At 36.7% G+C, this 27693-nt stretch overlaps 1 protein-coding gene across 18 annotated transcripts in view; it reads left to right on the top strand.

Annotated features, from left to right (window-relative positions):
* PIKFYVE (phosphoinositide kinase, FYVE-type zinc finger containing) overlaps positions 1 to 27693 on the top strand; it is a 151244-nt gene that overhangs the window by 90692 nt on the left and 32859 nt on the right. For 16 of the 18 annotated variants that reach the window (XM_060301934.1, XM_060301930.1, XM_060301927.1 and 13 more), the window contains 11 exons: positions 1124 to 1213; positions 8013 to 8151; positions 9298 to 9455; positions 10589 to 10700; positions 11676 to 11823; positions 12362 to 12529; positions 18154 to 18213; positions 19837 to 19966; positions 20394 to 20574; positions 21186 to 21260; positions 24335 to 24442. In XM_060301934.1, the coding sequence (XP_060157917.1) occupies positions 1124 to 1213; positions 8013 to 8151; positions 9298 to 9455; positions 10589 to 10700; positions 11676 to 11823; positions 12362 to 12529; positions 18154 to 18213; positions 19837 to 19966; positions 20394 to 20574; positions 21186 to 21260; positions 24335 to 24442 (1369 nt within the window). Of the gene's footprint in view, positions 1 to 1123; positions 1214 to 8012; positions 8152 to 9297; positions 9456 to 10588; positions 10701 to 11675; positions 11824 to 12361; positions 12541 to 18153; positions 18214 to 19836; positions 19967 to 20393; positions 20575 to 21185; positions 21261 to 24334; positions 24443 to 27693 lie in introns of those variants that run through there. The other 2 variants (XM_060301939.1, XM_060301938.1) reach the window with 1 other exon arrangement.

Here is a 27693-nt window from a genome sequence, read left to right as displayed (position 1 = left end):
TAGACAAAAGTAAAAAATGAATGAATTATACCTACATTCAACATGTATGAATCTCGGGGATATAATGTGGAGGAGAAAAGAAAGTCACATATGATATAGCCAGTGATTATTTATAGAAAGTTCAAAAATATACAAATGAATACACTGTCTAGGGATACAAACATGGTAAACTTAAAGAAAAGGAGGAGAATGATAAATATAAAATTTACAACAGTAGTTTCATTGAGGGCAGGGAAGGGAATGGGATTGGGTCAGGGGAACAAGCACTTCAAAGTCGATGGTAATGTTCTTTTTCTTAAATTGCTCCATGGGTGCATTGGTGTTTGTGGCATCCTGATTCTTTATACCTTACATATATTTTATAAGTTTTAAAGATTGACTCTGTATTTAATGAACAAGAAAGAAAGGAGAGGGATTCTTCATTTCTTACTTCAGTAAGCAATGCCATGTGGATGCCTGGCCCTGTTGTGTGAGCCCAGAATTGGCAAGTGTGATTTAATAAAACAAACCAGGTTTGAAAGCTTCCTGGGAGATGCCGGATAGATGTCAAAGGCAGAATAACTTTAGGTTCTGTGCTAATAGTTTAATGTTCATTCTCTTTTAGCCATCATATCTCTGTGGTAGGCACTACTTTCTCCTTTTGACAGATGTGGGTGCTGAAGTTCAGAGAGATTAAGTAACGTGCCCAAGGTCACACAACTAGTAAGAGGTAGAGCCTGCACTTGGACCTAGGTTTGTGTGACTCTGCAGTGCTATTCCACCTAGTTATGGGGACTGAGAATAACGTATTTGAACTCAGGATTCCGGCCCCCCTCAAAGCACTTCAATTTTGTATATGTGATGTGAGAAGGAGTTCTACAAGTCACTCATCCAGCCAATTTTATTATTTTATTGACACCCATTATACTTAATATAACTCTCTTTATCGCTTTTTTGGTATTTGATATCCTTAAGACAAAAACCATCCTATTTCCACTTCAACTAAAAGAAGAGAACAAAAATGACCCATAAGCTCATTATTGCAGAAAAACAACCTGCTTTTAAATGTTAAAGCATTTTATTGAAATTGGATTTGCCTGTAACTCTCTTAAATCATCTCAGTATTTTCTTATTTTCTTTATAGTTTGATTCATCCAGACTCCTCAAATAATGCTCTTTCAACAAGACTTGTATCTGTTCAAGAGGACGCTGGGAAATCTCCTGCTCGAAATAGGTAAACTGCCAAATGAAAACACTGTTCTGTGTCTGGTTTTTCTTTTTTATAGTAATGAGAAGAACAGACATAAAATGGAGGGGATTGATTGTTATACACTTTCTTAGCTCTAAAAGCTGAACTAAACTATCGTTTCCTTTTTGCTAGTTAGCTGTCACTTACATTCTCTCAGTGGCCATTTCTACTACTCTCTATTGGCTTCAGATCTCGGAAACTTCATTCCTTCTTTCTTCACGCTTAACAGGTGACCTCTCTTTCAGTTACACAGCAAAGAGGGGAGATAACAGACGAGGATGTCCTCAACTCTTAACATCACTTACCAACTTGATTACAGTTGCAGCTCATGCTTTCTCTTTACTTCTGGTTCTCCACTTGTGTTCTGGTTCTCATCCCTTACTAGTTTTTATTAGTTTCTCTATTAGTGTTCCTTATCTTTCACTTCTCTCTGCTGACTCCTTACTGTCTGCATTTAAACAAACTCATGTCTTACCTATTAAAAACAAACAAACAAAACCCCTCCTTTGTGTTTTACCTCTAGTTATCTGTAGTCTCAATTTATTTTCTTAGGCAAATTCCTTGAAATAATAGCCCATAACTGTTCTATACCTGCACACTTCCTTCTCCTTTTCAACTTACTAGAGTGTTACTAACATCCACACCTCCCCACCAAAAATAGTCATTACAAAATCAATTGGTAAGTGGTTATAAACCTAAAGAACTAGATATCTGACTCACCATGGTTTAACATACTTTCAGTTTATTCTTCAACAAGTAATTAATAGGTACTTGTATAACAGTGAATCAAATAAACAAAAATTTAAAGCATATGAAAACATAAGGAATAGGGGAGGAGGTTGGAATTTTTGTGGTTTTTTTTAGATTTTTTTTTTTGATGTGGACCATTTTTAAAGTCTTTGAATTTGTTACAATATTGCTTCTGTTTTATGTTTTGGATTTTTGGTGGTGAGGTGTGTGGGATCTTAGCTCCTCGACCAGGGGTTGAACTCCCCCCCCCCCCCGCACCGCCACCTGGCATTAGAAGGTGACGTCTTAACCATTGGACCACCAGGGAAGTCCCAAGGTTGGAATTTTGAATAGTGTGGTCAGTGAAGACCTCAGAGATGGTGATGTTTAAGCAAAGACTTGAGGAAGTGAGGGAGTAAGCCATGTGGAAATTTTGTAGAAGAGTTTACCAAGCAAACAGGGAATCACTAATTTCTGAGAGGGAACATGCCTGGCAGGGAATAACAAAGAGTCCTGTGTGCCAGGAGTAGAACCTTCTTACAATTCATTGTAAGGGCTTTGTCGTTTAATGAGTGAGATGGGAAGCCGTTGGCGAGTTTCATTTTTTATTTATTTTGAAAATATTTTATACTTGCAAAAAAGTCGCAAGTAATAGGGTTAAATAAGTTTTCACATATTCTTCATTAAGGTTCACTAATTTACATTTTGCCCATTTGCTTTGTTACTTTTTTTTTCTAGACTATTTGAGAGTAAGTTGCAGACATCATCCTTTACTTCAAAAAAAACTTATAAACTTCACTTTGTAGAGCAGTTTTAGGTTCACAGCAGGATTGACGGGAAAGTACAGAGAGTTCCCATATCCCCCTGCTCCCCACAGCCTCCCTCACTATAACCATCTCACACTAGAGAGGCATGTTGTTAAAGCTGACGAACCTGCAATGACACAGCATTGTCACCCAAGTCTGTAGCTTACATTAGGGTTCACTCTTGGTGTTGTACATTTTGTGGGTTTAAACAAATATATAAGGACATATATTCACCATTATAGTAAAGTACAGAATAGTTTCCATGTTTTAAAAATCCTCTGTGCTCTGCTTATTGATCCCTCCCTCCCTGCCTCACCCGTGGCAACCACTGATCTTTTTACTGTCTTCATAGTTTTGCCTTTTCCAGAATGTTATATAGTTGGAGTCATACAGTATATAATCTTTTCAGGTTGATTCCTTTCACTTAGTAATATGCATTTTAGTTTCCTTCTTGTGTTTTTATGGCTCGATAACTCATTTCTTTTTAGCAATGAAGAATATTCCATTGTCTGGAAGTACCACGGTTATATTTATCCACTCACCTATTGAAGAACATCTTGGTTGCTCCCAAGTTTTGGCAACTATGAATAAGGCTTCATAAACATCCATGTGCGGGTTTTCGTATGGATATGTTTTTTATTCATTTGGGTAAATACCAAGGATTGTGATCACTGGATCCTGTGGTTAAGAGTATGTTTAGTTTTGTGAGAAACTGCCAAACTCTCTTCTAAAATGGCTGTACTATTTTGCATTCCCACCAACAATGAATGGGAGTTCTGTTGTTACATATCCTTGGCAGTATTTGGTGTCATCTGTATTCTGGATTTTGGCCATTCTAATAGGTGTATGATGCTGTCTCATAATTTGCGTTTACCTAACGATGTGATGTTGAACATCTTTTCATATGCTTCCATCCTTTCCATCTGTATACATTCTTTGGTGACGTGTCTGTCTAGGCTTTGGCCCATTTTTTAACTGAGTTTCCTTATTGTTGAGTTTTAAGAGTTCTTTGTATATTTTGGATAACCGTCCTTCGTCAAATGGGTCTTTCGCAGATATTTTCTCCCAGTCTCTGGCTTGTCTGCTGACTCTCTTGCTGTTGTCTTTTGCAGAGCATAAGTTTTTAATTTTAATGAAGTACAGCTTATCAATTTTTCATGGATTATGCTTTCGTGTTGTATCCAAAAAGTCATCTCCATACCCTAGGTCATCTAGATTTTCTCCTATGTAATTTTCTGGAGTTAGTTTTACGTTTTACATTTAGGTCTGTGATTCATTTGGAGTTAATTTTTTAGAAAGGTAGAAGGTATGTGTCTAGGTTAATTTTTTTGCATGTGTATGTCCAGTTGTTCCAGCACCATTTGTTGAAAAGACTGTCTTTGCTCCATTGTATTGCCTTTTCTCCTTCATCAAAGATTAGTGACTATATTTATGTGGATCTGTTTCTGGGCTCCCTGTTTTGTTCCATTGATCTATTTGTTCTTTTACCAGTACCACATTGTCTTGGTTACTGTAGCTTTATGGTAAGTCTTAAAGTTGGATTGTGTCAGTCCTCCGACTTTGTTCTTCTCCTTCAGTATTATGCTGGCTATTCTGGGTCTTTTGCCTCAACATATAAACCTTAGAATCAGTTTGTCAGCATCCACAGAATAACTTGCTGGGATTTTGATTGAGATTGTATTGAATCTGTAGATCAGGTTGAGAAGAACTGACACCTTCACAATATTGAGTCTTCCTATCCATGAACAATGACTATTTCTCCATTAATTTAGTTCTTTGATATCTTTCATCAGAGTTTTGTGGTTTTCCTCATTCAGATCTTGTATATATTTTGTGAGATTTATACCTAAGTATTTCATTTTTTTGGGTGCTGATGTAAATGGTAATGTGTTTTAATTTTTTTTTTTTTTTTTTTTGCGGTACGCGGGCCTCTCACTGCTGCAGCCTCTCCCGCCACAGAGCACAGGCTCTGGACGCGCAGGCCCAGCGGCCATGGCTCACGGGCCCAGCTGCTCTGCGGCATGTGGGATCCTCCCGGACCGGGGCACAAACCCGCGTCCCCTGCATCAGCAGGCGGACTCTCAACCACTGCGCCACCAGGGAAGCCCTGTGTTTTAATTTTTAACTTCACTTATTCATTGCTGTTATATAGGGAAGTGACTGACTTTTGTATATTAACTTTGCATCATGCAACCTTGCTATAGTTCTGGGAGTTTTTTTGGTTGATTCTTTCAGATTTTTACACAGATGACCATGCCGTCTGTGAAGAAAGACAGTTTTAATTCTTCCTTCCCATTCTGTATTCCTTTTATTTCCTTTTCTTATTACATTAGCTAGTGCTTCCAGTATGATTTTGAAAATAAGTGTTAAGAGAGGACATCCTTGCCTTGTTCCTGCCTGAGCAGTTGACAGAGTTGCCATTTATTGATATGGGGAAGAGGGGAGGAACATTTAGACATGTTGAATTTGAGATACCTTCTAGACATGCAACTGAGATATCAAATAGTTGGAGGTATACATCTAGAGTTCAGGAGAGGAGTATAAGTCGGAGATATAAACTTGGGTGTTGTTATCATGTGGATGGTATTTAAAACTATGAACCTGTGTGGAGATAATCAAAAGAGTGAGTGTGGAAAGTGAGGAAGTGCAGACCAGGGACTGAGACTGGGGAAATGAGGAGGAACCAGAAAAGGAGACTGAGAAGGAGAGACTAGTGATAAGGTGAAAGGGAGTCAGGAGAGTGTGTTGTCTTAGTAGCCAAGTGAAGAAAGTATTGTATTTCAGGGAAGAGGGAGTTATCCTGCTGATATGTCAAATGAGATGAGGAGTAAAAACTGATTATGGGATTTAACAATAACAGTGGTATAGGCCATTTCAGTGGGTTGTTCGGGGATCTGGCGAAAGTGGAAGAAGAATTGGAGACGAGTTTTGTTATACTGAAGCAGGGGAATGCACTAGAAGAATGTGAAGTCAAGACAGTTTTTTAAAAGATGGGACAATTTCCAAGATTCCTGTTGGCACATATACAAATGTAGAGATAGCTCTGCTAGTTTACAGTGTATCTCTGTGTGTTTTGAATTAGTGCTAATATTGATGTATGTCTTTAGGAAAGATGTAATTTAGTCAGTGAGTACTGTCTCTAAATAAAATTTTAGCTAGCATTCTTACCACTAGGCTACTTATTTGAATATTTGACAACAAAATTGACTAATTTTCTTTTACTTTCATTGCCACTATATCAGAATATGTGTAGGGATGATGGACTTTTAGAGAAGAAGAATGCATGGATAAAGCACATATTGGACAAGAGACTTTAATTGGTTGAATAAGACATAGTGGCAACTTTTCACTAAAAGAACATGCCAAGTCATGAAGAAGAAAAAAAAAAAGGAAAAAAAACCCATGAAGAACTGGTTATTTAAAAAGTCTTGTTTATAGACTATGTTTATTTGATATCAGGGTTTCTTATTAAGAATGATTTTTTTGCCTAAACCTGTTACAGACCTGTGGATAATTTCTTAAATTATTTTACGAGTATCTTTATGCTAGGAGAACATAGGTTTTCAATTGAGACCTGGTTTGAATGGCAGTCCTGTTATTTATTAGCTGAGTTAGACAAATTCCTTAATCTCTGACTCTTGATTTCTTTATCTGTAGAATGGATGTAGTTGTACATATTCAGTAGGATTCTGTGAGACCAAATGAGGGAAAATACATCCTGGGAGGGACTTGAACACATTGTAGATGCTTCTGCCTTTTATCCTTTATATAGAAGCTAAATTGGGTTTCATTTTCTCTGTGTAGAAGCTAACTAAATTTCTAGTTAAAATTTATTTATAAGTAAATGCTTGCTGCTGTTGATATTTCATTTGCAAGTCACTTATCTGGTAACTTATTGATATTACACTTACCTAATGATTGACTGTAAACTTTAGAAATACAATTTTTTCCTGTGTTAAAAAAAAAAGGATATTTTGTAAGTACTTATATACCAAGAGAGGAAATAAATTTTCACTACTTTTTCTATTGATCAAATTCAAAATAATAATTGAGGACAATATTTTTAACATAGGTCTACTAATGAGAAGAAAGGAATTCTTTTTCGGGGGATGATTTTGCTGAGTTGGGGTTCAAAATTAGGGGGTTTCTTGTCATCAGAATATTATAGATGTTCAACTAAAAAAAAACTCGTTAGTTCAGTGGTTATGCAAAAAGTTTTTGGATTGTGGGCCATAATTTCCCATGCCTGATCTGCAAGATTTTTTCTGCATTTAGACTGTGATGCTTTGTATTTGTCAATTAAAAAAAAGAAAACACCCTAATTTTCAGCATTTTAAGAAGAGTTTGTATTTATTCCTTTGAGATATTACTGCTGTATGAACTAAATCTATAATTTTTTTTCTGTAGTTTTTTCATGATGACTTTTTTTTAAACATCTTTATTGGGATATAATTGCTTTAGAGTGATGTGTTAGTTTCTGCTTTATAACAAAGTGAATCAGCTGTACATATACATATATCCCTATATTTCTTCCCTCTTGCATCTCCCTCCCACCCTCCTTATCCCACCCCTCTAGGTGGTCACAAAGCACTGAGCTGATCTCCCTGTGCTATGCAGCTGCTTCCCACTAGCTAGCTATTTTACATTTGGTAGTGTATATATGTCCATGCCACTCTCTCACTTCGTCCCAGCTTACCCTTCCCCCTCCCCGTGTCCTCAAGTCCATCCTCTACGTCTGCGTCTTTATTCTGTCCTGCCTGTAGATTCTTCAGAACCATTTTTTTTTTTTTTTTAGATTCCATATATATGTGTTAGCATATGGTATTTGTTTTTCTCTTTCTGACTTACTTTACTCTGTATGACAGACTCTAGGTCCATCCACCTCACTACAGATAACTCAATTTCGTTTCTTTTTGTGGCTCAGTAATATTCCATTGTATATATATGCCATATCTTCTTTATCCATTCATCTCTCTATGGACACTTAGGTCCATAATGACTTTCTTTTAAACTTAATTTGAAATAATTACAGACTAACATAGAAGTTGGAAATAATAGTGCAGAGAATTTCTGGATACTCTTGTCCCAACTTCCCCAATGATAGTATCATACATAACCATCATAACTACTTTTAAAAGTGCCCTTAACATTGGCAAGTAACCATTTATTTAAAAATGAACTTTCATTGTAATCCTGTTTATTGATGAAGAACTTACAACTGTGTTTTCACTTTCTGTTTTTATTTCCAGATCAGCCAGCATTACTAACCTGTCACTGGATCGATCTGGGTCTCCCATGGTACCATCATATGAGACATCTGTCAGTCCCCAGGCTAACCGAACATATGTTAGGACAGAGACCACTGAGGATGAACGCAAAATTCTTCTGGTACCGGTCTAGTGTCTTTGACCCATTGCAACTTTTGAGCATAAAGAATGTTTATCTCACTAATTATTTTTTTAAGACAAATACAAATGAAATAGCCAGTTATCATATAAATTAAATAGAGGAAATAATTTGCTTAAGTTTTTCTTAGGATGACCTGAAATTGGTCAAGCATTCCATGCTCATATGCTACATTAATATTTTCTTGACTGCTTTCATCTGGCAAAATCAGAATTCAGATGCTTACATAATACTAGAGCTTAACTTTGAGTTAGGTCCCAGATCGCTGTTTAAACTTTGGAACATGTTTCTTATATACATGGAATACTTTTCAGAGATTTAATATTATATGTTTAAATAGGTAGTAATCAGTTGTTTATTGAATTTATCTTTGTAAAATACTGTGTTCAATCATAAGAGTGACTCAAAGAAATGGAAGATATGGCTTCTGTCCTCAGGTTTATAATTCAGAAGGTATAGAGATGAGAATAAGCATGGCATTTTTTGTGGACTGAAGTGAGGTCTGTTAATTGGGAGATGTTGGGAGGGATATTAAGTTCAATTCTGTGGGCAATGAGAATGGAAAGTTATTTGGGGCTACTTGGTGGAAGGTGGTGAATTCAGTCTCTGTAAGTTTTAGATTTGAACCTGTAGGTGCTGAGCAGTGTTGAGGTTTTTTTGAGCAGGGAGTAATTCCTTGATGGCCTTTCTCTAGGAAATTCACCTGGCAGTTGGGTATATGAGAGAATGGTAAGAATCTGGGTGGGGTAAAAGCTACAGAAAGTTACTTTAGATTAATGTGATTCACTGTTCCCGCCTTCTCTTTTGTTCTGTCTCCAAAGAGGGGTGTGACATTCTGTTTTTAGATAATCAGGAGACTGTAGTATGTGCCATTGACTGAAAAAAAAAATTATTTGGGATAGTTTTGTTTTTTTTTTCCTCAAGAGAAAAAGTTGTGTTTGCAATTAGATGAGCTGAGTTCAAGCTGTTCCCCATGCATGTGTCATTTCTATTAAATCATGTCAGTTAGCTATGACAAAAAAATCTGAATTGAGTTTCCTTTTATGAATCTAAAAATCACAAGAAGCAGTCTGAAAAGGTATATAGCATCCTCTCAGGAGTAATTACTTCCTCATAATGTGATTTCAGGACAGTGTTCAGTTAAAAGACCTGTGGAAAAAAATCTGCCATCACAGTAGCGGAATGGAGTTTCAGGATCACCGCTACTGGCTGAGAACTCATCCCAACTGCATTGTAGGAAAGGAGTTAGTCAACTGGTTAATCCGAAATGGACACATTGCTACAAGGTAATGGAGCTTAAGAAAGACTTTTTGATATTATTTATGAATTTATTTTTAATGACATATCATGTAGATATAAAGGGAGCAAATTTCTTTGTGAGTGGGGTGCTGCTTGTTTTCTGCATTTGGTGTTTGGGGTGCTAATTACTCAACCCTCCTCCCTTCTGAGTTGTAATGAGTAAAGAATAGATGCAAGGAGCCAAATGGGGTCACAGTTCACATTATTTATTAAAAGCAGAAATGTGCAGTTAATTCCCAAAGCCCAGAGCTCTCTAGTTAAGCCGGATTGGGGAATGCAGCTAGATCCTAAGGCCACAGTAGATTCTCCTGCTACTGCTCCCTAATCTGAACTTTCAACCTGTCTTGAGAATTGGGTCCATTAACCACACCTGGAGTGTCCTACCCTGCCTCACAAATCATTTGTGAGAAAGAGACAGACAGGTCTTGTTGCCTTTCAGGGTAATGCGTCACCTGGCTTTTCTGCTTGCTTAGAAGAAACAAGTATGTAGGAAGAGAAGAAACAGCTGTAAGCAGTGAAGCCCTGGGTTCCAGTTTGGGTTGTATCTCTTTTTAGTTTTGTGCCCTTCGTCAAGTTATTCAATCTCTTAGAGACTTGACCTCTCAGCTCTAATATGAGGACAATTTGTGATCCTATGAAGAAGCTGTGAGAATGAAATAATATGGGCTAATGTGTTTGGTACATTGCCATATAAATGTAATGTGTTAATAAGTGTCTATTTCGTGTATATATATAGATATACATTTTATATCTATATTTATAATATTTGGTATTGTCTTCTCATCAAAGACTGTAAGCTCCTTGAGGACAGGAGCCATGCTATTCTCAACACTTTTTACTCCTAGTAAGTACAGGGGTATGCATGCACTGAGTACTTGTAAATGTTTGTGTAATTGAAATTAGGTTTTCTTGGGACTGGTTCTCCTTTACTATGGTACATGGGAAGATCTTTTAATTTAGCTTAAGTCTCTCTTGTTTTATCCCTCACCTATCCAAGGACCATTTGAAATTCCAACTCTGATTAGAATGGAAAAAAAATTCAGTTTGTGTCTCATCTTGTACTTGTAAAATTATTCTGACTGACTTTTAAAAGTTTTCTTTTCTCTTGGTCTTGATTCAGGGCACAAGCTATAGCAATTGGACAGGCGATGGTGGATGGACGTTGGCTGGATTGTGTCAGTCATCATGACCAGCTCTTCAGGGATGAGTATGCGCTGTACAGACCACTGCAGGTAGTGTTCAGTGGTACCGCCAGTGAGAGTATAGTGAGCTTTGTTGCCAAGTCTTCTTCATCAGTGGGAATAAAAACTAGTTGAATTACCCAAAGATACACTTTTCTAACATGTTTTCCCTGCCATTTGAGGAAAGTTAAACATTTTTACTTGATAGGTAGTGGTGATTAAAAAACCCATTGGAATCAAACACTATTCAGTTGGTGTGGCTTCTCTTAGGCTTGGCTTTGTGATATTGTAGTTGCTTGTCATTTATCTTCAGTGGTTTTCAGTTTTACTATGTCTGTAGTTTTAGGACTAAGAGGGAGTATATATAGTAAAATAATTGAAAAAACTTAATGGTACCATTGCAGTAGATTTTGATTCTATAGCAGTATTCAAATGTATAGTAATGGTAAAACGGTGAATATTCTCTTTTCTGGTTTTTATTTTTTTACTTTAATTAGGAAATTGGAAATTACTTAAAGATAGAACTTTTAAAAAAGATATACTTTCACTTTTGGTTTATGTTAATTTGATATAAATAATATTCAGTAACACCTTTGTGAACTAAAACTGAAAAATCAGTGATTGATTAGAAAAGACAAATGACCCAAAACACTAGTGTGGTGTTATGTGTTAAAATCTAACAGTTGTTTTCCAGGATGTTGGCACAGGGTTAGGATAAATTCTAAGCTGTCTTTACTCTCAGGAATAAAAGATGAAATGAAACACTATAAAATCTGTATATTATGTTTTGTTCGTAATATGCTGCCTTTAAGCTTACTGATTCATAAATATTATAATTGTAAGAGTGGAGTTGCCAGCATGATGCTGGTTTACAACTTAGCTTTTATTAATTTGCTTATTTTTACATAAATTTATTTAGTGGTTAGCCTTGTACAAATATTGGGCTAGAATTTATTTGTAGTGTGACAGCTTCAACATGGTTGCCATTGAGGGTCAATTGCTTGGATCCTGTCTTGACCCTTTCAGAGTACAGAATTTTCCGAGACCCCTTCTCCGGACAGTGACTCAGTGAACTCTGTGGAAGGACACTCTGAGCCATCCTGGTTTAAAGACATAAAGTTTGATGACAGCGACACAGAGCAGATAGCTGAAGAAGGTGACGATAATTTGACCAGTGAGTTTCACTTTCTGACATTTTAGTTTTTATGAATCATTACTGTGTACGTATGATAAAATGAGTGTTTTGTTTATGTAGTTGAAACAGTCCTACTTTTAAGATTTATGGCTCCAACTAAATGTAACAACATCTGATAGCAATCCTTGTCCTAGATACAGTATTTTCTTAAACCAACTTGTTAGGCTACTGGTGTTTTCAGATTTTGCCGTAGTCTTTAGTTTGCAGCAGCTTAAAAATAACTCCAAGCTAATATTGCAGTAGACAACTTTCTTACCTCTTCACTATGATATCAGACCTTCTCTCTGCAGAACCTCCAACATATTTCTTCATTTTAAAAATTCATTTTATATTTAACTTGCTCAAATTTTATTAAGTCTACACAGAAGTACATGAAAATACTGTATCCATTTTGGTATTGCACATTGGGCTTGTATATTAAAAAAAACATTTTTCTCCTTTCCTCCAATACCCTGATGAAACCCATTTTTACTCCCCTCCTCTCCCTATATTTCTTTCCCCTCCCCAACACTAAAAGATTCTGCCAGTCCTAGCAAGCGCACATCAGTAAGCAGTTTCCAGTCCACAGTGGACAGTGACTCAGCCGCTTCTATCAGCCTGAACGTGGAGCTGGACAACGTGAACTTCCATATCAAGAAGCCCTCCAAGTACCCACATGTGCCCCCTCACCCTGCTGACCAAAAAGGTAGGAGGTAGTCACCATCTGCAATCCAAACACAGGCTGGAGAGATCTCAAGCCAGCTTGTCCTTCTGGCTTCCTCTGACCCCTATGGCTGAGGGGATTTGGTATGGGTTTTGGTCCACTCCTTCTCATTTTCCCCACACCTCTTCCCCACATGTTTGGTTTTTTTTTTGGTTGGTTCTGTTTCCTTTTATTTCTTGTTTTCTACCTCAGTACCACCACACCCAGTTTAAAGCTTGTAGTCTTTAAAAGGAAACTACATCTGACTGCTTTTCCCTTAGCATAATGTGCAACTTCCAAGGTGGCATTTCTTTGCATTTATAACATGGATGTTCTGCTCTATTCATTTCTCTTTCTTCATTTAATATTTTAAAGCTTATTTGCTTATGCTATTACCCAGTAGCATAGTATTCCACTAAACCTTTCCAGATGCTTGAACTAGATTGGTGAAAAACATTCACACATTCCAAAACATCTTTCTACTCTAATTTAAAATGCTTATTGTGCATATGCTATATTTATAAAAAAGGTTTCTTCTTTAATACAAAACAAATTCATTCTTTTAGCTGTCTTATTTGAGGCTTTAGTCTACTGAAAAATAATAATTCAAAGACATTCGGTATAAAAGGAAAAATAAGGTAAACCATTACTAAAATCTAACATAGCAGTACATAGAAATGAAATGCTTTCTTTAAAAATGGATGATGATGTTTACTTTGTTGGATATAATTAAAAGGAAATTTAAATTTTAGCTCTAAAGTGGCATTAGTAAAGGTAAATAAATAAAAAATACATAATTGGGAATTCCTTGGCGATCCAGTGGTTAGGACCCTGCACTTCACCGCAGGTGGCACGGGTTCGATCCCTGGTCAGGGAACTAAGGTCCCACATGCTGTGCGGCCAAAAACAGGAAAAAAACATAAGTAATAAGTAACTGTGGCATTTCATTATGTTACAGTAACTGAAAAAACATTATTCTACAGATAAAGCAATTTATTCCATGATTTCACCTGTACTTTGAATTTTTAATATTTAGCCCTCTAAATTTGAATTGTCTCCTTACTTAGATCTGAAATTCCTGCCTAATTCTTTGCTGCTGCCTACTTTGAGCCTCAGAATATTATCAGAAGATAGAAGCTTTTGAATGTAAACTTCTATGCTAAAATAATTGGAAACAAATTCACATTTCTACAACAGATTTCTCATAATTGTTGATATTAGCCACTATCATCAAGATGTGGTAAAATGGCATTTAAGGGTTATAGTAATAAAAAGGTATATCTTATTTAAGAATAGAAACTTAGAGAGGGTGTGAGAAAAGAGGAGACCTGACTAGCATTGAGCACAAGTAAGATACACATCTTTATGGGAATCCTCAAAGCAGAAATTGGAAAAATGATGGCAGACATTTGGGTGAGTATGAAAGGACAGTGAAGCAGACGTGGCACTTGTGGGAGAATTAACTGTAGACTGTGGTCACATGGAGGATATTGGATTTTTGTAATATAAATGACATGTGGTTCAGAGGTGGGATGATCTGTGGAGGATATCTGTTCTCTGGACACTTCTGTTGGCAATTTCATTGTGCTGAAAGAAGAGTGTGAAATACATTTTTGACTTGCTGGTGATTTCATCTCTTGTAAAGTTAAGGAACTTTTGAAAATCATGAAGAAAGTGACCTGTCATCACGCAGCTGATAATAGCAAAAGGTGGACTGCTGAGCACAGTCAGGCACTTGCTTTAGGAAACCTAACTTCATAATGTTGGGGGAAGAATGGGAATAGAAGGCTCCGATAATGACGTTTTTACAGTACAACCTCAAACTGCATTTATAAGGAAAATTAAAGGGGCAGCACCTGCAGTTGAAAAAAAACCCATCATGACTCCTCTGGCAACTTTCTGATCTCAACCTTTAAAAATTTTTTTCTAGAAAAATTGTGAGAGGAAACCTTCATATGAGGATCAGTCTGAAAGAGGGCCCAGTGCTTTTAGAAAAGTGGCAGGATAGCAGAAGTCCAGACTGCACTGAAGATTGGAGGAAATGCCAAGGATATCTTGGGAAAGATTTTTAAAATTGTGATGCAAAGAAAGAAAAATTAGGCCAGTTATTTGGAGAAGTTGATACAATATTAATTGACCTTTTTTTTTTTAACCTCTATCAAGATAATCTTAACCAGGAAAGAACACTCTCTGTTAAGAGGACGTGAAGTCCAAAATAATGAAGAGTTAGAGAATGCCTTGTTGTTGTTTTTTTTCCCTTCTAGTTTTACTGAGATATAATTGACATAAAGCACTGTGTAAGTTTAACGTGTGCAGCATAAGTTTAGTGAACATCCATCATCTCATATAGATAGAAAATTAAAGAAATAGGAAAAATTCTTTTCTTTGTGATGAGAACTCTTAGAATTTACTCTCTTGACAACTTTCATATATGACATACAGCAGTGTTAATTGTATTTATTGTGTTGTACATCCGTCCCTAGTACTGGAAGTTTCTACCTTTTGACTGCCTTCGTCTAATTTCCCCTTCCCCACCCCCTTCCTCTAGTAACTGCCAATCTGATCTCTTTTTCTGAGTTTGTTTTTGAAGTATAATTGACCTCCAACTGTTACACATCATAGTGATTCCATATTTCTATACATTTTGAAATGATCACCAGTTAAGTCTAGTTACAGTATGTCACCGTACAAAGATATTACATAGTTATTGACTATATGCCCCACCTTGTATATTTTACACCCATGACTTAGTTATTTTGCAACTGAAAGTTTGTACCCCTAATCTTCCTTACCTATTTCTTTTCTCCTTCCACCCCCCTCCCCTCTGGCAACCCTTGTTTGTTCTCTGTATCTGTAACTCTCTTTCTTTTCTGTTCTGTTTCTTCATTTGTTTTGTTTTTGAGATTGCACAAATAAGTGAAATCATACAGAATTTGTCTTTCTCTGACTCATTTCACCTAACATAATACCCTCTAGTTCCACCCATGTTTTCAGAAATGGCAAGATTTTATTCTTTCTTGTTGCTGAGTACTATTACGTTGTATATGTGTACACACACACACACACACACACACACTCACACTCACACTCACATACCCACCTACCCCAGAAAGAAGGTAATTATTAGATTGACCTCTTAGGTCATTTGCAACCTTGAGAGCCTGTATTTGAGGACCGTATAAATCCCTTAATAAACATTTCTGGCTTTCACAGTTCTCTCTTGTTAGTTTTTAGCATACTAACAGGAATTTTTCTTGTGAAGTTGAGATACAATAAATTATTTTTTTCTTCACTGTAATTACAAGGAACACTGGTTGCCAGAAAATAAAGGTCATCAGAGTGACCTAGTTAGGGAAGTGAAAGACTTCCTCTGCTTCTGGTTTTCATTTCTCTTAAATAAAAATGAGAATGGGTGCTTTTTATCTTTCCATTAAAGTTAAAGGTATTATTAAATCTTTTCTTTGGGATCATCTGCTAGCTTTTAAGGCTGAGGAAATTTGAATTTATAAAATTGATTGTAATAGCTATACTTAAAAAAAAAACTGGTCGGGCTTCCCTGGTGGTGCAGTGGTTGGGAGTCCGCCTGCCGATGCAGGGGACACGGGTTCGTGCCCCGGTCCAGGAGGATCCCACATGCCGCGGAGTGGCTGGGCCCGTGAGCCATGGCCGCTGGGCCTGTGCGTCCGGAGCCTGTGCTCCACGGTGGGAGGGGCCGCAGCAGTGAGAGTCCCGCGTACCGCAAAAACAAACAAAAAACCGGTCATGTTTTTTATGTTACATAAGCAAACCCCTCATTTTCAGAAACTTGTAAAACTGAGACAGTGCGATCTTCTGGTTTGATTAATTTTTCATTATTGTCTTGGAGAGTTATGCAATTAAAATATATTTTATTCTGTGTTGGATGCAGGATTCTGAACCATTCTTGGAAAGTTAGCAAGTAGAACCTAGAGAAGAAGGTGAAAATCGTGGCTTCCGCAAACCTCTAGACCTAATTTCCGATTTATAGGGAAACAGGGGGTATAAGCAATTTAAACAGCACCATGAGGAAACAATCCATCAAATCCAGAATGTGGGATGTTCACCAGGACATTTGGCCTGGGTTCTTTCAAAATTCAATATCATGAAAAAAAAAAAAGTAGGAAGTCTACTTTGGACTAAAAGAGAATAAAGAGAATGTAATGTTTGAACCTTAATGGATCCAGGTTTGAGGGGGAAAAAAAACATTTATTAAAGCATTTTGGGAACAGTTAGATAAATTTGAATATGGACTAACTCAATGATATTAAGAAATTGTCAGTTTTCTTAAGTGTGTAAATGTTACGGCTATAGAGGAGAATGCCCTTATTTTTAAGAGATGCATGCTGAAGTATTAGTGGTAAAATGTCATGATATGTATAATTTCAAATGGTCTGGAAAAAAGCACACATATAGAGAGAAATCAGCTGTGGCAAATCATTAACAATTGTTCAGTCTAGGTGGAGGGTATACAGGATTTTCTGTATGTTTGAAATTTTTTCATAATAAAATGGGGAAAATCCATCGCTTCTGGAATTTTATATATATATATCTATATATATATCTATATATCCTTTAGTATGAAGAGTAAAGCTTGTAAAGCCTCTACATTAGTTGAACATTAATTTCTGTGCGGGAGGTATAGGAATAAAGTATAACATCTGTTTTCACTGGTCCATATAATACTTGATTTTATTGTATTTGACATGGCACACTTCAACTTTCTAAATTTTTTCCTCCACTTTCTTGTTTGAAGAATGAGCATATTGGCTTATAGACACATTGACTTTTGAAGCCTATTTGTTTGTAAATAAACTCTACCTGCAAAGAATTTTGTGGAGCACCTTTACCTTAAAGGGCTTAAAATGCATTGTGGTTAAATTTGCACGGTAGAAAGAACCTCATTTGAGCTATGCTTGGTCACAGACCTAGAGGAAAGGTCATGGGGAAGTAAAGAGTAAGTTTCACTTGTAAGAAATATATTTACTATTCTAAAAGTTCTAAAAGAACACATTCACAGTGTGTTCAGAAGTTACCTTTCAGCAACTATTTGGAAGTATTTGGTTAGAATTTTTGAAAATTAAAACTCTAAAAACTAATATAAATCCTTACGAGTTACATCTTTATTCCCTGCCATTGTCACTTTTGTATTAATTTATTTTATAGCTTATATTCTGAAATTTAAAAAACCCCACCTTATATTGTGTTATGAGGTGGCTTCTCTATCTGAACTCATTGTTAAATAATACAGTTGTACATGAGAAAAAGTAACTTTTTAGGCTTGTCATGAAAATTACTGACAATCTCAGTTTTCATAAACAAGTTCAGTTTTGATAAGGGAAAAATGATATGTTAAAGATTATCTGTCATTACTGTTTCAAGGTTCTGTTGAGTTATTAATTTAAGTCTACCAAGTTTAGTATGAAGTGTGCAGAACAAGTTATAAAGCATCATTTTAGCCCAAAGTTTTCGTGACTTGGCTGTGTACTGATGGGTTTAGTATGGGTAATACTTCGTGTGTGGGTGTGTTTTCTGTATAATTATGCTGGCATGTTATAGTCATAAGCTTCTCCTTTCCTTCCTCCTCTCTCTCCTCTCTCCGTGCTATGCAGAGTATTTGATTTCTGACAACGGAGGACAACAGCTCTCAATAAGTGACGCCTTCATCAAAGGTAATTTTATCAAAAGCTATACATGGGATGGTGTCTCTTTGTTCATGGGGATATACTTGAGGCTTAGCACATTGATAGGTGCAGACTAGGTACTGACAATGTATTTGATTATTTTAGTATCATGGGAACACAGGTTTTAATATGTGTAGTAACTTTGAGAGTGTTGAGGACCAAAAATGTAAACTTGGACTTGGTTTGAAAGAAGGTCTCTGATCTGAAAAGTAATTGTTTAAAAGCTTTTAAATAGATTTTGAATTTTATTCATTTAAAGGCATGAATAGCTTATGCTTTCCTATATCATGAGTATAGTATTAAGTATTGATATACGTATCATCAGTGATTGTCAAGCTTATCAAAAAGCCTACAGGCAGATCTCATCCAACTGAGGATGCTGCTTGCCCTGGGGAGTTGGGAAGACAAGTAGACAGAAGAGATAAAGAGATAAAGAACTAATTCTGCTGATCATTTCCCTGGAGACAAGAGAAAGTACAAGCCTTTTCTAACCGTGACCCTACTTAGCTTGCTGTGGAGTGAAGACACACTTACTTAATTGGTCCATAACACTCTACAGCTTAGGCCTCAGATAATGGGAGGGTTTCACATAAAAGAGAGAAGGTAGGGCAAACTGGTACAAAGGCAGCCACTTGCAGCTGTCATAACTTAGCAGTGTTTCTAAATCCACCTCCAAGCATCTGATTCAACTAGATGTTTATAGACCAGGGGTTTAAATAATTGAAATGTGCCATTTTTGTACTTCACTTGTCATGGACACTTGCTTTACTGTGTAAGCTGCTGGAATGTTTAGTTGAAAGTTTTTTTGTTTGTTTAATTTGCTTTAAGAGGGGAAAGATTTGACAATTTTTGTAAGCATTTCTCACCTCTTTTCTTTCCATTTATTCAATCACATTTTTCAACATTTAGTGAGCATCTTTTTTTGCAAAGCATGTAGTATTATCTATTATTTTTTTGGTCTCGATCCATTAACAAAATTTTACATAAATTGTTATTTACCGTGTTTTAGTTTCTTTACAGTTAATTTTTAGGTCTGACTTGTAAAAGTTTTGCCAATTAAAAAGAAAGCCTTTTGTTCCTGTATTGAAAAAGAAACACTAAAAGGATTGTCTGAGTAGACTTTCTATACTGTCATGTACTGGTTCAGACATATAAGGGCTGAGCTTTTCTCTTTAAAGTTCAGCACCCACACTATCACATGTTCTGCTTGCATTCCGACTTCTATTGAATGCAGTTTTCAGTTTGTGATTTTATAGGAAAAATAAACCACCTCGTTTTGTTAATGTCCCCAAATAAATAAAAAGAGTGTAAAAAAAATCTCATTTGCTTTTCAGAAGCTGTATTTATAATTATTTTCTTGAGAGTCCTGGTTGCTTATGTAAATTTACTTTTCACACTTCTGTCTCTGATTTTGTCTGTTGAGAATATTGATGATCTAACTCAGAGTTCATTTTTTTATTTACGAATTTAAACATGTCCTTGCTTTTTTTACACCAACAATTGAATTGGCTAACTTAAAAAATGTAAAAACGTTAAGTTGGCAATTTCTAAATCTACGAGTAGATGGTATAAAACGTGACAATGAAGTATAATTTCTTATTTTACACTTAGAATCCTTATTTAACCGTCGAGTTGAGGAAAAATCCAAAGAGCTGCCTTTCACACCTTTGGGTTGGCATCATAACAACCTGGAGCTGCTGAGGGAGGAGAATGGAGAGAAACAAGCCATGGAGAGGTTGCTGTAAGGCAGTGAGCTTTTTAATTTTAATTCTCCATTTTTATAATCTTCAATGACTTGATAGGCATGTGCATAGTTCTTCCTTAGAAAGTCAAAAATACTAACATTACTTAGGAAATAAAGCCTGTTCTGATGAAATTTCTTATAAAACAAAGTGTCCTAAATTGTCCTTGTCTGTCCCCATTGTCATTTATGTGTTAAAGTTTAATCAAATTAAATGGGTCATCTTAGTTGAGAATATTCACAGATTTTCTTTATGTGAAAAATCCTTAAGGTGCAGATATGCAGAAAGAATAAAATTGACCAAGAAAATCTCATCTGTGAGCCATAATTAGTGTGCTTATTTCTTTGTAGACTGTGTTGTATCTTCAAAACTGTTGTCTCTGGCAGTATTAACTATGCAGACTTCTTTCCTGTAACATTTTTGTAGCTCAGCTAATCACAACCACATGATGGCACTACTTCAGCAGTTGCTCCATAGCGAGTCATTGTCACCATCTTGGAGGGACATCATTGTATCACTAGTCTGCCAGGTTGTTCAGACAGTCCGACCTGATGTCAAGAACCGGGATGATGACATGGATGTCCGTCAGTTTGTCCACATCAAAAAAGTGAGCTCTGCTAATGCTTTCCTAATGCTAGGAATTGATGAGATGGGCCTGATAATAATTTGTCTCTTAATGGTAATCTGAAAGGGTCATTACCAGGAGGGGTGCTAGGTGAGGAGGGGGAAGTTTTTCTGCCTGCTCTATTTGTTAGCAGTGCACTTAAGGGTCATAGAAGCCACTGTTAGGAAGTGAGAGGTGAATGGGGGTGGGGGGTAAGTTGGGCTTGCAATGAGTTGGGAACCCAAACTTTCGTGCTTCCTCTTCTTGATGTGTCATCTATGAGAAGTCCTCTTCCTACAGATTACTGTCAGTGTTCTGAGTAAAAGCAGTGGGTAATTGCTTTATTTAGAGTGTAGTGGAGTTTTGCCTGTATTTTTTGCCTATGATATGTAACTTAATAGTGGTCTTAATTGACATCTGGCATCAAGTACCAGGTAGTATGTTAGAGTGTTGATGATCATGCTAAGAGGCCTTTGATTATTGGTTGAAAGGAAGAAATGCATCCTGGAACTTTTTGTACTTATTTGGAAATAAATAATAAATAATAGAATTCATTTGACTGGATTCTAAGGATGTATTATTGAATTTTGTTGTTTTCTTAATTGTTTCATTAGATCCCAGGTGGAAAGAAGTTTGATTCTGTGGTTGTCAATGGGTTTGTTTGTACCAAGAATATTGCACATAAAAAGGTAATGTGATTCAGTTCAACAGTGAAGTTCAGCAAACTATGACTGTGTGCCAAGCTAACAAGCTGGGGGTACCTTAATCATGGAAGAAAAGGAGATTGGACATTGAGGGGTGACTAGCAGTGTGTCCCATAGGGGTGAAATTTTGGGGGTTGAGGGAGAGTCTCCCAGAGCCGATGATGATTGGGACTTGTACAGTGGGAACTCATCAGAGAGAAGAAGGCTTCCCAACCAGCAGGCTGACAGGACACTGATATCATTTCTCCCTTCATCCCACCGCATCTCAGGGAGACAGGATTTTCTAACAGACTGGAGTCCTTCCAGAGGCCTACCATTTGACAACTTTGTTCTTCCTCATAGGGCTGAGCTCAGAATTATCACTGGAATTCTGTTATCCTTCTCCCCTTTTATCTCTACCTTCAACCTTGAGGCTCTTTCTAGCACTAGCACAGAGAGTAGGGTGAAATAACCTGGTGGACTAAGGAAACTCTGAGATCCTAAGGTGCAAGATGGGAAATGGCAGGAGATGGGGCTCGAGGAAGCAGGCAGAGGCTTTGTATCTCACTTTATTCTGAAGGCTACTGATTAGCGAAGTGTAGTGTGCATCAGGATCACCTGTGGACCTTGTTAAAAATGTAGATCCCCAAGTCCAAACCCTGGAAATTCTCATTCAGTAGGTTTAGCGGGGTGGGAATTGGGGGGTGAGTACGGGAAGGGTGGGACTACTTAAAAAAATTTTTTTTAAGGAAGTTTAGTTAATTTACAATGTTATGTTAGTTTCCAGTGTACAGCAAAGTGATTCAGTTTTTTATACACATATATATATATTTTTCATATTCTTTTCCATTATAGTTTATTATAGGATATTGAATATAGTTCCCTGTGCTGTACAGTAGGACCTTGTTGTTCGTTTATTTTATACACAGTGGCTTGCATCTACCATTCCCAAACTCCCAATTTATCCCTCCCTGCACTGCTTTCCCCTTTGGTAACCATAAGTTTGTTTTCTATGTCTGTGAGCCTGTTTCTGTTTTGTATATAAGTTCATTTGTGTCATATTTTAGATTCCACATATAAGTGATATTATGTAATATTTGTCTTTCTCTGTCTGACTTCACTTAGTATGGTAATCTCTAGATCCATCCTCGTTGTTGCAAATGGCATTATTTCATTCCTTTTTATGGCTGAGTAGTACTCCATTGTGTATATATGTACCACATTTTCTTTATCCATTCATCTGTCAATAGACGTTTAGTTTGCTTCTGTGTCTTGGCTATTGTAAATAGTGCTGCTATGAACATTGGGGTGCATGTATCTTTTCAAATTAGAGTTTTCTCTGGAAGTATCCTCAGGAGTGGGATTGCGGGTCATGTGGTAACTCTGTTTTTAGTTTTTTAAGGAACCTCCATACTGCTTTCCATAGTGGCTGCCCCAATTCACATTTGGCTGGGACTGCTTTTAATGGAGGCACTCTGGGTGTTTCCAGTGTCGTTTATGGGTTCTCACATTTTGAGAAACCATTGATCTGTACAGTGTTCTCAAACCTTGCTGTGCTTCAGAATCACTAAGGGAACTTATTAAACATAGAGACACCCTGGCCCCACCTGATTTGGTTACAGTGAGACCTCAGGCAGATCTCAAGCCTGAACAACTAGATGGAGAAAATGCAGTCCTGTTTTCACTCTTTTCTAAGCAGAGTCTAATAATTTTTTTTGTAAGTCATTAAGCCTCCTGAAAGTTGTTAGTGACCAAAGAGAAATAAAAGTATGTTTGGATTTGATATTATAGCAATGATCCAGAGTTCATATTTCTACATAGAGTCTTATTAAAACATTTTACCCATCAAAGTAGTACTTTATTTTTTTAAAGATTTATTTATTTTTTATTTTATTTATATTTTTTAAAAAAGTTTTTTTTTATTTTTGGCTGTGTCGGGTCTTAGTTGCAGCACACGGGATCTTTGTTGTGTCATGCAGGTTTTCTCTTCTCCAGTTGTGGTGCATGGGCTCCAGAGCATATGGGCTCTGTAGTTTGCGGCACTCGGGCTCTAGTTGAGGCAGCAAACTCAGTAGTTGTGGCGCACGGGCTTAGTTGCCCTGTGGCACGTGGGATCTTAGTTCCCTGACCAGGGATCAAGTTCCCTGTATTGCAAGGTGGATTCTTTACCACTGGACCACCAGGGAAGTCCCCAAAGTAGTACTTTAAATCAAATTAAATGGTCTTTGTTGAATTCAGAGGTAGGTATGTTGTGCTCATCTCCGGAATTAAAAACTTATGTGGGTGTGGTAGACACATATGCATGAATGACTGTCTTGCTCCACTGACCATATTTAGAGGTAGTCTTTAATTTGTAGTTGCTAAAAGAGCCCTGAATGTAGTTTCCCAGCTGATGAGTCACTGTTTTCAGGACCATTTACCGGTTTGGCCCTGATAAGCTTGGTCAGTCGGAAACTTCGATTGCAAGACCCTGGCTGTTCTGCTTGTGGCTTTAGCTGCATGGTTAGGATATATTATTTGAGTCACTGCTTCAGGATATGCTTTAAGGTTTTCTGTTTTAACTTCTTATTACCCAATTTGGCTTGCAAATTTATGACTGTTTGGAAATTTATTCCATTAAAAATATATTCAGCAGGTGTTTTAAATCTTTTCTCCCTCATCTACCCTTCTTGAATTTCAGAAAAGTTAAATTCTGCCTTCAGAGTTGCTGATTTGTGGGAGTTTGTGGAGTAGACTGTCTTTAAGCCCCTCTCTGCCCTACCCAGGGCTGGATAGCTTTTCTTGCAACATTAGAAATTAAAAAAAAAAAATAGTTAAGAGTATAGAAGATTAGGTAAAATAGCATTAGTAGAAAAGAAGCCAATTTTTGAAGAATTTTGCATAGCCCTAAACTACTAATTTGCTTTGAAAAAAAGTAAGAGAATACCACAAAAGAACTAAATGAGAGTATTTTAATATGAATGTAATGAGATCATCTATTTAAGAGGAATTATGAACAGTGTGAATTTAAAGTTGTGCTTAAAGGAGGACTATAAGGTGCAAACTTCAGAGTTTTAACAAACTGTTCATTTATTTTTTAGATGAATTCTTCTATTAAAAACCCCAAAATTCTTCTGTTGAAGTGTTCCATTGAGTATCTCTACAGAGAAGAAACTAAATTTACTTGCATCGATCCTATTGTGCTTCAGGTAAGAACTTACTGAAACAGTAATCTGGAGGGATGTTTGTGTACTATGATGCTTGCCAGCTCTTATAACGCATTCCAGCTGCTTAAATTTGACAGACAAACTTAATTGCTGTTGTTTCATTTAAAAAATTTATTATAAAAGGTGCTTTTATGTATCACACTTTAGAAGCTTACCAAAACCTCTGTCACTAGTTTTAGTTTCAAAGTGTTAAAGGCAACACATGACTTTTTGGGAATATATGAAGAAAATGTGACAATCCAAATCCTGTTTTTCCTTCCCATCTGGGTCATGGATTTACTTTAAGGATTTCTCTAACTTTATCAGGTTCACAATGATAATACCTGATTTTTTAATACGGTCTGTTCTACTAAAACACGTGTTTCTAGAACACTGAGTAGCTTACACACAGTTGGTAAAAGACAATAACATCCTATGGAAGTTGTGTCAGTTTCTGTCTGGTTTTGCTTAAGTGAGGAGGCCCAGAATAACTGTGGTAGGATTATAACCCTCAGCTGGAAAGAAAATCAGCCTCAGCTCAGCTCCTATAAAGGCAGGAACCCTTTTAGTTCTATTTTAAGAAATTAGAAGTGAGCTCCTCTTCGAAGAGTTCTCTCCCTAGAGAGATGCAACCCCTGGTCCTGGATGGCTCTTAGGCGTTCACTGTTCAGAGTTCCATTTCCAATTGTACTGTTGCACTTGCTTTTGTACATTTTAAATTTCCCTTGAGGCCACCTCCAGCTACACTGAGCTGCCTGTCTGGGCTGTCCCAAGTTCTCTGTCAAGGTACCAATTTTTATTCTTGTTAGTGCTCTGACTATGAAGTTACATAGGTTTTAAGTTGTCTGCCCCAACCTCTTTTCTCCCATAAATGCTATTAATTAATTTGTAGTTGTTCAAAATGCGAAGTTTTCAGGAATGTGTATTCCTATTATAGCAGAAACACATTCAGTTCCAGAAACATTTAGGAAAAGCATTGCTTGAAAATTCATAGGTGATAGGTACATTTTCTCAAGAGTGGTAAGAGCAATCACTTTTGTTCTGAATTCATAGACAGCAACAGAAAAAACTTAATTGTGGTGAAAGGCACCACGGGTCATGAAACTCTGCTCTATTGCTTAAGGAACTCTGTTAACTAGGACTGTTTTCTTTTTGGAATTCAGCTATGTATCAGTAAAAGTGAGGGGTTTCAGCTAGATTTATACCATTCCTTCTAGCTTTTATTTACTATGACTTTTCAGTGACAACTAAAATAAGGAAAAAGGGGAAACACAATTATCGTTCGTGGAATCTAAGGTACTGTGATGCTGGGACTTTTCTTGATCTCACCGAAGGTGTCAGTGAAAGACTTTTCTAGGTTTAGATCACAACCACGTGGATTGCAAGATGCATCCTAATTGCAGAGATGTTAAAATGTGTACAATTTCATGTCTTGGAGTTGATGAACTAGTAATCAGAATCCATAGATACTTAGTTACAAAAAAGTTATACTTAAGTTTATCTGCTTTATTTTAACTCCATCCTTACAACCAGGTTAACAGACTAAAAACTTTATGTTAGAGAAGTATGCTCTGGGCAATGTATATTAGTAAACATTAAATTTAATTCATATAATGTAAAGCATCTGGTTCATCAGTGCTATAAAACATAGTTTATTATATCTTTAAGTGACGTATTAAAGTTTTTAGTTTGAATTGATAGAAAGTATCAATTGATATGACTTTTTTTTTTTAATCCTTTTTTTTTTGGTCCACTCATTGTGGAATAACCAATCAAAGAACAAGCTGAAAGGTAAATAAAAAAGGAGGATGAGAAACAGTGGGCAAAGAGATCATTAGCCTGTGGTGCCATACTGTCTTCGCAAGGTCAGCCCTCAAGATCTGTTGGTCTGCCACTGCTCCATTGTGTTCCTGGCCTACCTTCTGATACTCTTTCCTTGCTGAGCCTCTCTCAGGACCCCTTTTTAGCATGGTGCTTCATGTATAATCATAATAGTTGACTGGAGCTGGAACTGAGAGGAAATGTATTTGCTATCCCTATATCAGAGGCCAGAAACTTAAAAAAAAATCAACTTATTTTAGTTATTCTTTCTTTTTTGCATTACTTGGGCCTCTCACTGTTGTGGCTTCTTCTGTTGCGGAGCACAGGCTCTGGACGCGCAGGCTTAGCGGCCGTGGCTTACGGGCTCAGCCGCTCCGTGGCATGTGGGATCTTCCCGGACAGGGGCACGAAACCGTGTCCCCTGCATCGGCAGGCGGACTCTCAACCACTGCGCCACCAGGGAAGCCCTATTTTAGTTATTCTTTATTAGAGCTGCACAAATAAAATCATTTAAAATGTCATTAAATAACAATTTATTAAGCAGAGAAGGAAATTAACACGTTTCAAGGAAAAAAATTCCATTTTGTTAATAATGGGAGAATTTGAAAATGTACAATTTCTATCAGTAAAACAGAGAAGGGTGAGAAGAAATATACTCCATCTAACAGGGCAGGTTCATTGCAGGGGATAGGCTCGTCCATTGCTGGTGGCACTGACCATGAATACAGTCTTACTCAGAAAGCACTGGGCATAGGGAGCAGAAGTGACAGACGTGCTCCCGCATTCCATTGTCACCTCTCTGAGCCCAGAAATTTTATGAAACAATTAATGAATTATATTGTTTTAACTCTGGTTGTTATTTACAATATTCATTTGCTTTGAAAGTAAGCCTTTGTCATGAAATTGTATTAAAAATGATTTAATTTTTAACTATAGCTGTTCTAGATAGAATATTATCTGTTCGGAGATTGAAATTAGGAAGTAGCTGAAATAGCATCTGTTAAAGAGTTATTTATTCAGATACCCAAAAGAAGAGATATTCTGGTTAGTTTCAGAATGTAAAAGGGGGAATTCATAACTATATTAAAAATGTTTAGAAATTGCCTTCATTTAGGGTTAGGGTTTTTATTTATTTATAACCTTTGAGAGCTAGCTAATTGGATTCTTGGCTTTTATGTCATAGGTTATTAAGAATTCAAAATCCTTCAAAGTAAAGGTAGTGAGTTGGAGAATGAAATTTCTCCTGAAACTCTTTTCAGCATAATCGGCAGATTAGAGTGATGAAAAATATTCTTGGTTGTGTTTGAGTTAATTTGCTTATAGCAATGGTAAGTGATCTTTAGCATAGTTTCACCTGAGATTGGCGACCTGAGAAATGAGTTAACACATCAGTACTGCAGTGTTTACTTAGTAGGAAATATTTATTAGTAGTG

Source organism: Globicephala melas, chromosome 7 (assembly GCF_963455315.2).
Source record: "Globicephala melas chromosome 7, mGloMel1.2, whole genome shotgun sequence".
Lineage (NCBI taxonomy): Eukaryota > Metazoa > Chordata > Mammalia > Artiodactyla > Delphinidae > Globicephala > Globicephala melas.
The sequence above is the reverse complement of the archived record's forward strand: the minus strand, read 5'-3'. Positions and strand labels throughout refer to the sequence as shown.